At 44.1% G+C, this 11,230-nt stretch overlaps 1 protein-coding gene and 1 long non-coding RNA gene across 2 annotated transcripts in view; one reads left to right on the forward strand and one right to left on the reverse strand.

Moving 5' to 3' along the window:
• Positions 1–8,006, reverse strand: part of BAIAP2L1 (BAR/IMD domain containing adaptor protein 2 like 1) — a 34,531-nt gene extending 26,525 nt beyond the window's left edge. The window contains exon 1 of the mRNA XM_069869837.1: positions 7,904–8,006. Coding sequence (XP_069725938.1) covers positions 7,904–7,954 — 51 coding nt within the window. The 5' untranslated portion in view covers positions 7,955–8,006. The remainder of the gene's footprint in view (positions 1–7,903) is intronic.
• LOC138727429 (uncharacterized) lies at positions 1,113–6,722 on the forward strand. Its single transcript, XR_011338558.1, has 2 exons — positions 1,113–1,621; positions 5,662–6,722. It is a non-coding gene; the product is annotated as an uncharacterized lncRNA (long non-coding RNA).
• Positions 8,007–11,230: the final 3,224 nt, after the last annotated feature.

The raw sequence follows: 11,230 nt of genomic DNA on the forward strand, positions 1-11,230 counted from the left end.
GTTTGCACAGAACCTTCTTTTGTGGTAGATGACTGTGAAATAACGAGAAAAACACCTTTGTCTTAATTGTTTTATAATGTCAGTCAATAGCACTGGCTTTCTGACAATGGTTCAAAATTTCAGCACTTTATTCATTTAAGTTACAGGTAATGTTTAGGGAAAATGGTTTTCCTTTTTTTAAAGTTTCAAAATGCTGTGGCTTCTTGGTTTCTTCAGGTAAAATTACTATCTGAATTAAAGACACAGCCTACCTTTTTAAACAAAAGCTCTTTATATTTATGGTAATAACTACATGTGAACAGATATTCTGGAATTTATCATATGTGGCTGGTCATTTTGTAGTTAAGGAACCACAATATTCTAAATAATTTCTTTTCTCTCTTCCATACAAGGTGTAATTTCATATAATACCAGTTGTTAGGCCTCAGGAACAATTTGGTAATTAATATTTTCTTTTTCTTTTAAAAAGAAACAGCAGCCCTGTATTTTTCACATAGAGGAGAAATTTAAAGAGCTTTTGCAGATTCTACATCTCCTTTTCTCAGAATCTTCTTAACAAACCTATAGCTGTGACATTACTCCAAAATTTTTATTGTCATGAAAGGAAGATTGAGATACCTGAAGATACTGTTCTGTTGTTGTAACTATTTTTATGGCAATATTTTTATGACACAACTCACATGTTTCTAGATACTGTTCACACAGCAGAACTTAAGTTCAAGGAATTCAAAACAGATGCTTTCTGTTTACAAGAAATACAAGACAAGACAAGTGAAATAGTATCAAGCTTTTATCTGCTGTACTCCTAACAGAATGAAAATATAAATATTTAATATATACATGGACCCAGAAAGAACAGGAATACCATCACATTTGCCTTATTTTCAGGCAAGGTCATTCAGACAGAACTTTATTGCTATGTTTCAAACATGGTGCTATACCTGAACTCCAGATGGCTTAGAAAGTAAAGGAAAGAATTGACTCCAGATTTCACCTATAATACTTTAGCAGTCATGCTGAATAAAAAAAATATATATTAAAAAAAGAGATAAGAGACTATTAAGCTCTGATATTGCTACAGTATATATGGCATCCAAAGCAGACACTCAACACCACCTAGCTCCACTGCCTTTATTTGTACAAATTAAATACATCTGGTATGATTTTCTGTTCTATACCATTAAACTTTTACCCAAGCAAACACAATCACTACAAGCAAACTACCTAGTGTCCCCAGGCCCTCGACTTGTGTTAATTCCCAAACCACATCCAGAAATCATTTGGGAAAGAATATTTCAGGTTGGGCCAACAATGCCAAAGGCTACTCTAACAGCTTAACAGAACAGATTTTCAAGCTCCTGTGTCTGGGAACATCCTTCCTTCTGCCTCAACTCTTTAATATATTACTGTAAATGCTGCCGCTGCTGTGGCTCTGCTGCCCTCCCTGTAGCAGAGGCAGCGCAACTGGGAGGCTTTTTTTCCAAGCCGTAAGTCGTCTATTCCCATTTCAACTTTTTGCTGTTTTTTCCCAGCAGTGTACTAAAGACAATATCCTGTATTCCAAGGATACGGGGGATAAGACAGACAACCATGATGTAGAAACTTCATGCACCTACAGCAGGTAAATATACCAGTGGCACACTCAATTGCCACCCTATACTGAATATAATTTCCTTGAAAAACAGATCCCGTCCCTGCTTACTCTGCTCCTCGCAACAAGAACTTGCAGTGTAAAACCCTTACTACCACCTAACCCCACACTCTCTACCAGTTACATAAAAATTATTAGTCTTGAAATACCAATTTTTCGAAGGACTGTCTTAAGGATTCAGAGATTAAGATTCCAGTTTTCTTGACGTCTTCTAATTCAGATTTCAAACAGAAAACACTGATTGCACCTGTGTCATTAGTTGTTTCCATTAGGAAGTAAGTGAACAAAACTCAACAAAAATGCCCTCGGCCAGCTCCCCTCTTTGAAGCCGGAGCCCGTGGCTCTGTTTTCACTAGCTGGCTTGATACATGTCAGGTATTCACATAGAGCAGATACAGACCACGCTGTGGGAAGTCAACAGGTCCACTGAAACACAGAGAACCCCCAGGAAGAGCTCTAGTACACTGCATCTGCTCAACATATATGTAAAACTGCTGGGGAGGATGAAGAAAATTTATAGCTTAGTGCCTTCAGTAGCTGGAAGGATACAACTAATGGACCAAACCGTCCCTGGAAGTTTTTCAGTCTTTGCACGGCCACAGTGGTTGATTGTTCGCAGAAGCGTATGCATCAGTCTCTAGACGTGAACGCCCGAGAACCAGCAAAAGCCTTCGTAATGGAAATTCCCCTTTGGAATTTGCTTGGTTTAACACAAGGTTATGGTTAGCTGATCCTCACAGCTTTATGCAAGGCTCATCTACTTCCCCACCAAGAGTCTGTGTTTGACAGAAAGACTTAGCTTCCCCCAAAACTGAGTCCCCACTGGGTCTTCAAGATGACCTGATGAAATTATTCTAGGATGCTTTTCTTCTCTTCAGCATTAGAAATAAACATAATAAGTATTTTTCTTCTTTCTACTGAAGGCTAGATTCTCAAAGCAAACAAAAACCTGGCTGTGCTTCTAGCACTGGTTATGCACTGCTGCTGTCTTTAAAGTATTGTCCAGGAAGAAATGTCTAGAGCAGTTATTCAAAAAGGGAAACAGTCACCAACAACTCCCTCTATGGGATCAGGTATAAATTTTATATTGCCAAGACATTTCAGATCACTTAAAATTACTGTAATATTCTGTTCAGCTTCAGAAGTTATAGGGGGAAAAAAGTCACTCAGAAATCAATTTGTATAGCTATTTTTTCATATGATGTCTTACAGTTTTATAGCTTTCTACTTGCAGTCTAAGGAAAAGGTCATGAAAATGAGCGGGTCTGAATATCAGTGCAAAATTGCAAGTCATACATTAAAGCCAGATCTCAAAACTTCTAAAAAAAGAAGACAGAGGAACAAAGAATTTCTCATCAAAATAACCACTAGTTTAAAATTTGCAGAGGGTTCTGAGACTATCACAAACTGCAAGGCTGTACAAAGACTTGGGAATAAAACTTCTGTCTTAATCCAAACAGACATCACAAAGTATAAAAAAAGCTGGGAGGGACAAAGCAGTTCACAACACACTGCTTGCCTGTACAGTGAGGAACGCAAACTAGGCCTCCTAATTGTCAATCTAGTGTCCTATATTCTAGTGACACACGACCTCTCATGAACAGAATAATTAACTAGAAGAGAAGAGGAGGCACGTGATCAGATCCTATAGCTTTCTATAATTTAGGATGAATGGAAACGAAGGGAAACACTTTCAAAACAGGCAATTGGAAGCATCTTTTTCTGCAGAGAATTTTAGAGTTGGCAAAAAGTGACCTTCCAACAAAAACAGGAAAAAAAAAGAAACCTATTCCGGTCATTCAAGTCATTAAATCCTCCTATAATCTGGTATGAAAGCTGCTATGTGCCTTTTGCCACATAAAACCCATGTGAGTCAAGCAGCCTGGCAGCAAGAAGCTGACCAAGGAGGAACAAGCCTCGCATTTCCCCTTGTGGTGTATAAGGTGTTGGGTCTTCCGCAGTTCCTTATAGTCATATAAACGTTAATCTTCAGAACAAATGACAACCATTGTGAAAATGCCTTCCTGTAAATGCTCAGCTTTGCTTTTGACTTAAAGACACACCTCGCAGAACAATAGCTCAGCAGGTATGAATGCAACTAAACAATGCATAGACTCCCCGTAGATGCAAGTTTACATCCTGCAGGCACTTATGCAAGGGTGGATAACAAGATATTTGGGTAGGTATCTGAAATTACAAGACTTGAACAGAAAAGTAGATCTTTATGTCTAACATCACTCACATTACTATCACTATAGCTATTCATAGGTAACCTTTGTATAGCTACTAATAACTTAGCTTAGATTGTTAATCCTCAACAATAAAGTCTTTGAATAAAGACTTTGAAAAGTCTTTAGCGTTGCTACATTACATCTGAGAACCCACTTGAGAAGATTCAAAAAGCTGTACAGAAAATAAATCATACCATGCTCTGCCGTACTTGAAGCATTAACATTATTACACTTCATCTCCTCCTTTAGTTTTTGAAATCCACAATACAAAAGGGCAAAATGAAGCTTAGCATGAAATGTGTTGATAGCTATCTCCGTTGTGAGTTAGCTTAACATTGTTTTAAAGCAGGTTTAACAGAATGGAAAAAAAAAATCAGGATGCCCATGTTTATTCAAAAAGACCAATTCTTATGACTAATAATTAGTCAGCCTGATGGAACACTTCTTGTTTAAGAGAAACATTAATAAATCATCCATCAGCATGTTTCAAATGCAAACTTTTCCAGGTTATGGACACATGACTCAAGACAGACTCTAAGTGGGCATAACTGTAAAGTCAAAATAGATAATTTGCACTAAGATAGGACTGGACTTTATATACAGACTCTAGTTTCCAAAAGCTCCCCTTCCCCCAAATTAAGTTTATATTTCAGTGATGGAAAACAACAGCTTTATTGCAGCATGTGCTAGGACTGTGGGTGAATTTTGATTTTGGTAAATAAGTCTGGTAGTTTAATCTAATAGCGAGCCTTTCTAAAATGTGGAAACACAGAGCTGAGGGCTTTAAACTGAATTTATCAGATGTATTTCCATGATAAAACAAGATAGCCTATCAAAATAACTCTACATGCCCCTGCAGAGGATGCACGCTTCTCAGAGGAACACAGCACTCTGTTGAACACTGTGTTGTGTTTCTTTGTCTTTAATGATACATTGGTTGATAATCAAGCTTCTGGTTAAGATTTACTTGAATACAGAGAAACACGTCATTAAAATCCAAGCTTACCAATACCAGTTAATTAGAGCCATCACCTCTGGAAACCTCAAACCACAGAAGCAATACGCCAGCTGCCTGCCCAGCCCAGAGACGGGATGACAGGTCTGTAACTCAGTACTTTCCTGTTTTGTCCCCTTTCCCCTGCACTGCTGCTGAACACCAAATGGTTTTCCCCATATATAACAGATAAAATGAAACTTTTGGAGCTGCAGAGGCACACCAGCACCTTACAGCTTTGCGGGGTCACCGATGGCCACAGCCGGTGGGTGCACGAGGGATCCCAGTGTCCCTGCAGAGCACAGCGTGTTCCCAGGGCAGGGCAGTGTCATACCAAGGAACCTCTCAGCAGTTCCTGCGCAAAAGGGAGGCTGTGGCCTCCTTAGTCATAGGCTCCCACACCCCTTGGCTTCATTTTGCACGTGCCATTCCTAGCATGCATTAAAGTGATTCTTCAGGTATTACATAAAGAGTAAACGTCAGCCTTGATTTTCATGTGTGCACACACGCACGCATTTGTGGATTATGTTGTTTATTTAGTCAGGTTAGCTAAAAAATTCTGAGTATTCGCTGCCCAATGTTGTTGCCAACAAAAAGGATGGATAAGAGAAAAACACAAGGGCGTTACATAGCCACCCGATGACTTCTGTAAGTGTATTTTGAAGCTCTGCATCACACAGGTTACTGTGTATTTAGTAAATCCAATGGATTAGCACTGTAAGAAAATTAAAAAATGGAAAACAGACTAGTAAGGCACTCAATTTAATTTTCTATTATTTTTCCAGGTCACCCGAAGTCAAAAGCCCGTCTTTGGTCCTGCACACAGACACCATGCACTGAACTGGTGTCCCCAGACCAAGCCCTTCTTCTTACTGGGAGGAGACACGCAAACACTGCTCCCAATTTTATCACTATCAGCATGGTGTTTTAAGTATTGCTAGGATGGCACATGTCAAGAGTATAAGTTACATGAGCTTATTAAACAAAGGAGAGCTTGCTCACCGTGCAGACTAAGCCACAGCATGAAGAGGTGTTAATGTTTTAGACAGAGAGCTGTGATTAGTATCACAGCAGATGCTGACCACACAGGCTAGTGCTCTGTGCCCTTAAGAAGCAAAAATTATTTTCAAGATTTTAACTTTGATACAGAAATAACTACTTTAAAGCAGATACAGAACCCATTCTCTATCTGAAGCAGCCTTTATACCATATCTAGATAAAGTTTCAATTTTTAATGAGGAGGGTTTCCAGGCCTGTGAGTACCAGCTATGCGATACAACATACCAGACCTCTCAAAATACCCACACAGAAGACGTTTCATCACACCGCCAACATTAACTTTGTATTACTGTGTTTTTACTGGTAGTTTCAGTCTTAAAATTAATTTAAAAAACAAAAAGGAAAGCTTTCCTAGTTAATAAGTACTGAATAACAGGGGAAGTTTAGTTTACTTAGAGGTCTATCATACCTTTAAAGCCTATTTTATAACATACGCATTAAAACACAGAAGACAGGTTTACAAAGGAGAAGAAAGAAAATGTTTTAGCTACATTCTGGAAGTCAGCGGACAGGGCAGGACATTCCTTTGTCAGCTCAGCCCTGAAGAGTCAACATGCGAGGTTTCTCTTCTTCCAGCCAGCGTTTACAGGCTGCTCTTCTGAGAGAAAGGAATTTATGTTTGCTTATGGCCTTGCCACGAATGTAACCGATATCGAAAAGCACCAGACCGTTTAAGATGACCTGCACCGACTCCAGAGGACAAAATTTATAGCCGAGTCACCTCATTTCTTCAGCAGTCTTGCATGAATTCGATACCTAACTCCAAATAAAGTAAATGGCAAATAAATATGACACCAGTACAACTGGACTACTCGAAGGAGTGAGTTGTAGAAAGGAGGGAGCTGGGCTCTTCTCCCAAGGGAGAGGGGACAGGACGAGAGGGAATGGCCTCAAGCTCCACCAGGGGACGTTTAGGCTGGACATTAGGAAAAAATTCTTCACAGAAAGGGTCATTGGGCACTGGCAGAGGCTGCCCAGGGAGGGGATTGAGTCCCCTTCCCTGGAGGGGTTTAAGGGACGGGTGGACGAGGTGCTGAGGGACATGGGTTAGAGTTTGTTAGGAATGGTTGGACTCGATGATCCGGTGAGTCTCTTCAAACCTGGTGATTCTATGATTCTATGACTCGTGTGTTGACGATTAAAAACCTAACATCAAAATACTCCAGTAAACGTTTTAGAGACCTTTAAATGACAGCAACAACATCTTCAGAAATATGAAAACACTTGATAGCAAGCCAGTAAGATTTAGTAAAGAGTAAACCAGAACAGTCCCCCCCTGAAAACTTTCCCTTGGGCTCAAAGCTGCACATCCACTGCAGCTGCCATCATTTGCATGACTAAACGCACTTGCAAATTTAAGCGTTTTCTCCAGCACAGAGTGAAGGTTTATGGGTCCAACGCTACTCAACCAACAGCACAACTCTTCAGGGAACTCTGCCCAGTCGGGAGGTGTGTTTGGGGAGAGCCGAATTCACAGAGAGTAAAAGTTAAACGCGAGTTTCTAGCGCCCGGGTGCAGGATATTTTCAAGCCCGCAACCCGCGAGGCACCTGGGGCGGTTTCTCCCGCCCTCGCCGGGGCCGCCAGCCCCCAGCCCGGCATTCAGCCACCTCGGGGCTCTGCCCCGCGTCAGGGAGGGGCTGAAGCAGCGAACCGCGGCCCCCGAGCCCTCCGAACCGCCCCACGCCGGCGGAGCCTGCGGAGAGGGAGCAGCCAGCGCCGAGGCGGCCCCGTCCCTCCCCGGGAGGGCTGGAAGGGCCCCCAGAGCCCACCCAGCGGGGGCTCCGAGCGCCCCCAGCCCGGCCTCGGGCACCGCCGGGGACGGGGCAGCCAGCGCTAAGCCGGGCAGCCCTCACGGGGGGCAAACTCCTCCTGAGGGCCAGTCTCAATCTGCCCCTCTCCGCTTCACAGCCGCGGGCGAGGGGAAGAAAATACCGAGAAGCCGAGCTCGCCGCCCCGCCGCGCTCACCCTGTAGGTGCTCTCCGTCAGCTTGTTCACCTCCTCGGGGTCCCGCGACATGGTGCCCGCGGCCCCAGCCCCGCCGCCGCCGCACAAAAACTGTCAAAGCAAAGTTGCGGAACCGGCCGGGCGGGGCGGGAGCGGCGGCTGCCGGGGCGGGGGGGGCGGGGAGGGCGGGGAGCCCGCCCCCACCTGGGCGGCTCGGCCCGGGCCCGCGGGCGGGGGGAGCCGGGGGGGGGGAAAGGGGCTTCGGAGCCAGCCAGACCCACCCCGGCCCGGGGCACGGGCGCCTCCCGCGGGATCGGGCTGCCCCACGGCCGCCCAGCCTGGCCCCGGGCGCCCCCAGGGAGGGAGCAGCCACCGTTTCCTACGAGGAGCGGCTGAGGGAGCTGGGGGTGTTTAGCCTGGAGGAGGCTGAGGGGAGACCTCATTGCTCTCTACAACTCCCTGAAAGGAGGTTGTGGAGAGGAGGGAGCTGGGCTCTTCTCCCAAGTGACAGGGGACAGGACGAGAGGGAATGGCCTCAAGCTCCGCCAGGGGAGGTTCAGGCTGGACAATAGGAAAAAATTCTTCACAGAAAGGGTCACTGGGCCCTGGCAGAGGCTGCCCAGGGAGGGGGTTGAGTCCCCTTCCCTGGAGGGGTTGAAGGGACGGGTGGACGAGGTGCTGAGGGACATGGGTTAGTGTTTGATGGGAATGGTTGGACTCGATGATCTGGTGGGTCTCTTCCAACCTGGTTATTCTATGATTCTATGACTCTATGATTTCCCTGGGCCAGGGCCTCACCGCCCTCGTAGCGAGGAAATTCCCCCAAATGTCCAGGCTAAACCTGCCCCTCTCCAGTTTGTACCCATCGCCCCATGAGGGCAACGCGAGGTTCAACAAGGCCACGCTCCTGTGCCTGGGTCAGGGCAAGCCGCGGGGTCAATACAAGATGGGGACAATGCGGTTGAGAGTGGCCCCGCGGAGAAGGGCTTCAGGGCGTTGGGGGGTGAGGGGCTCGACGCGAGCCGGCGATGTTCGTTCTCAGCCCAGAAACCAGCCGTGTCCTGGGCTGCACTGAGAGGAGCGCGGGCAGCAGGGAGAGAGAGGGGATTCTGCCCCGACGCCCCTCTCTCGTGAGACCTCAGCTGGAGGATTGTGTCCAGTTCTGGGATCCTCAACACAAGAAGGAGATGGAGCTGTTGGAGCGGGCCCAGAGGAGGCAACAAGGATGATCCGAGGGCTGGAGAACCTCCCGTAGAGGACAGACTGAGAGCTGGGGTTGTTCAGCGTGGAGAAGGCTCCAAGGAGACCTTAGAGCGACCTTCCAGTGCCTGAAGGGGCTACAAGACAGCTGAGAAGAGGCTGTTCACAAAGGTTTGTGGTGATAGGACTGGGGACAACAGGGATAAACTGGAGAGGGGCAGATTTAGTCTTGACAAAAGGGGAATTTCTTACCCATGAGGGCGGAGAGGCCCTGGCCCAGGTTGCCCAGGTTAGCCGTGGCTGCCCCATCCCTGGAGGTGTCCAAGGCCAGGCTGGATGGGCCTGGGGCAGCCTGATCCCGTGGGAGGTGCCTCTGCCCATGGCAGGGGTGGAACTGGATGGGCTTTATAAGTCCCTCCAACCCAAAATGTTCTATGATTCTCCCTGATGATCTCAAAGTTCTTTCCCAACCAAATGATTCTATGTAGTGGACAGGTATGTTTGGGCTTGATGATCTCAAGTCTTTTCCAACCAAACTGTTCTATGATTCTCCTGAACCTTGGCCCAGTGCAACACCTGAGCATCATTCTGTAAGCTTACATTTAATGGTTGGACTCGATGATCCGGTGGGTCTCTTCCAACCTGGTTATTCTATTATATGATTCTATGATTTTCTATTTCTTTTAAATATACACCAATAAAACAGTACTCCCAGCCATCTTTCCTCTGTGAAATGACTCAGGAAGCCTTCGTGGGCAGGGATGGAGGCTGGGCTAAGCTATAAATTGTTGTGGACCGTAAATCTCCCAGAGATTGTGAGATGAATTTTAAGTGTGCTAGTTGGAATATTTTTTTTCTGATAATGTAATACCAGTGCTATCTTGAAGGACTTTGTGGGAATTTCCTAATCTTGGCTATTTAAACTCAGATGCAGTGCTAGGTATCGAGTGCGTGAGGTGTAATCAACATCCATATCCATTGCACATCCTTCTCATGGTTGCTATCTCTCCCTCTATTTCCCCCAATTTATTGCAGCAATAAAAGTGTGGAAGGCACGCAACAAACTGGACTTGGAACAGTACCCTCGATTTTGGACTCTGGTGTGGCAGGAGGTAGTTATCAAGTTTCAAGTGCTGTAAAAATATTTTCATTCAAGCACGTGGAGATGTTTTTGCCTCTAGAAATACAACTTGCCTTCTGGGAAAAAAAAGTGGGCACTTAGGGCGTTATCTTGAATCCAGCTAAAATGCTGAACAGAGAGGGAGTTTTATGAGACTTCACAGTCCCAGGTATTTGCAGACTTCTGATATTTATGGTGTTTATCACCGTTCTGTAATAATCTAATTTATAATGTTAACTTATGGTCAATTATTTTGGCCCAGAGTCTATATTTTATGTTCCTACTAAGCATTGTTTGCTTGTACAAACAGTTCAAAAAAGGAAAATAAAGATTGAAATTAATACAATTGTGAAGTAACGGAGGAAAAAAAAATAAGAAAAAGGAGTTTTTAAAGAATTCCCAAGGAGGAAATGAAGCTAGCAAGGAAGAATCCTTCATTTGGGGTAATGCTTACTTATATTAATTCAGCTATGTACAGGCTAAAATAAAAATGTCCATAAGTAGTTGAGACAAAAGAGGGAAAAATATTAACAGATACAAAATAGCAGGACTGACCTTTCTTTTAAAGTAAAAAAATTAACACTGCTTTCTTCAAATTTTTGGAATTATGGTTAGAAGTAAGAACTTGCTGAGCCTTTATGAGATTGGGCTGTGTGTTTATTGAGGAAAAACCCCCAACCTGTTTTATTCTTGAAATTAGATGCTAGTATAAAAACAACAGTGTGGAAAGTAATTTTTATATATTTATTCATGTTCTCTATTGTCACCATAGTACTGTATTGTTTTTCCCAAATCTTGAGAATATTACAAGTGTCTACAGCATTTGGAAGTATTTTGAATTATCTTTCTGTTGTGGTGACAGAAATATTTTATGTATCAAGCATATTAATTAGTAATATTACTCTGTTCTAGTTTAGTGTTGTGTTTTAGTATTTGACTGAAAAACTTGAAACTTGACAGGCAAATCCAACTCTTAATTTACAAGTATCCAGCCTCTTGCTAGAAATAATAAGTTCTCAAATTCCCTC

The sequence above is a fragment of the Phaenicophaeus curvirostris genome, chromosome 16, assembly GCF_032191515.1.
Source record: "Phaenicophaeus curvirostris isolate KB17595 chromosome 16, BPBGC_Pcur_1.0, whole genome shotgun sequence".
Lineage (NCBI taxonomy): Eukaryota > Metazoa > Chordata > Aves > Cuculiformes > Cuculidae > Phaenicophaeus > Phaenicophaeus curvirostris.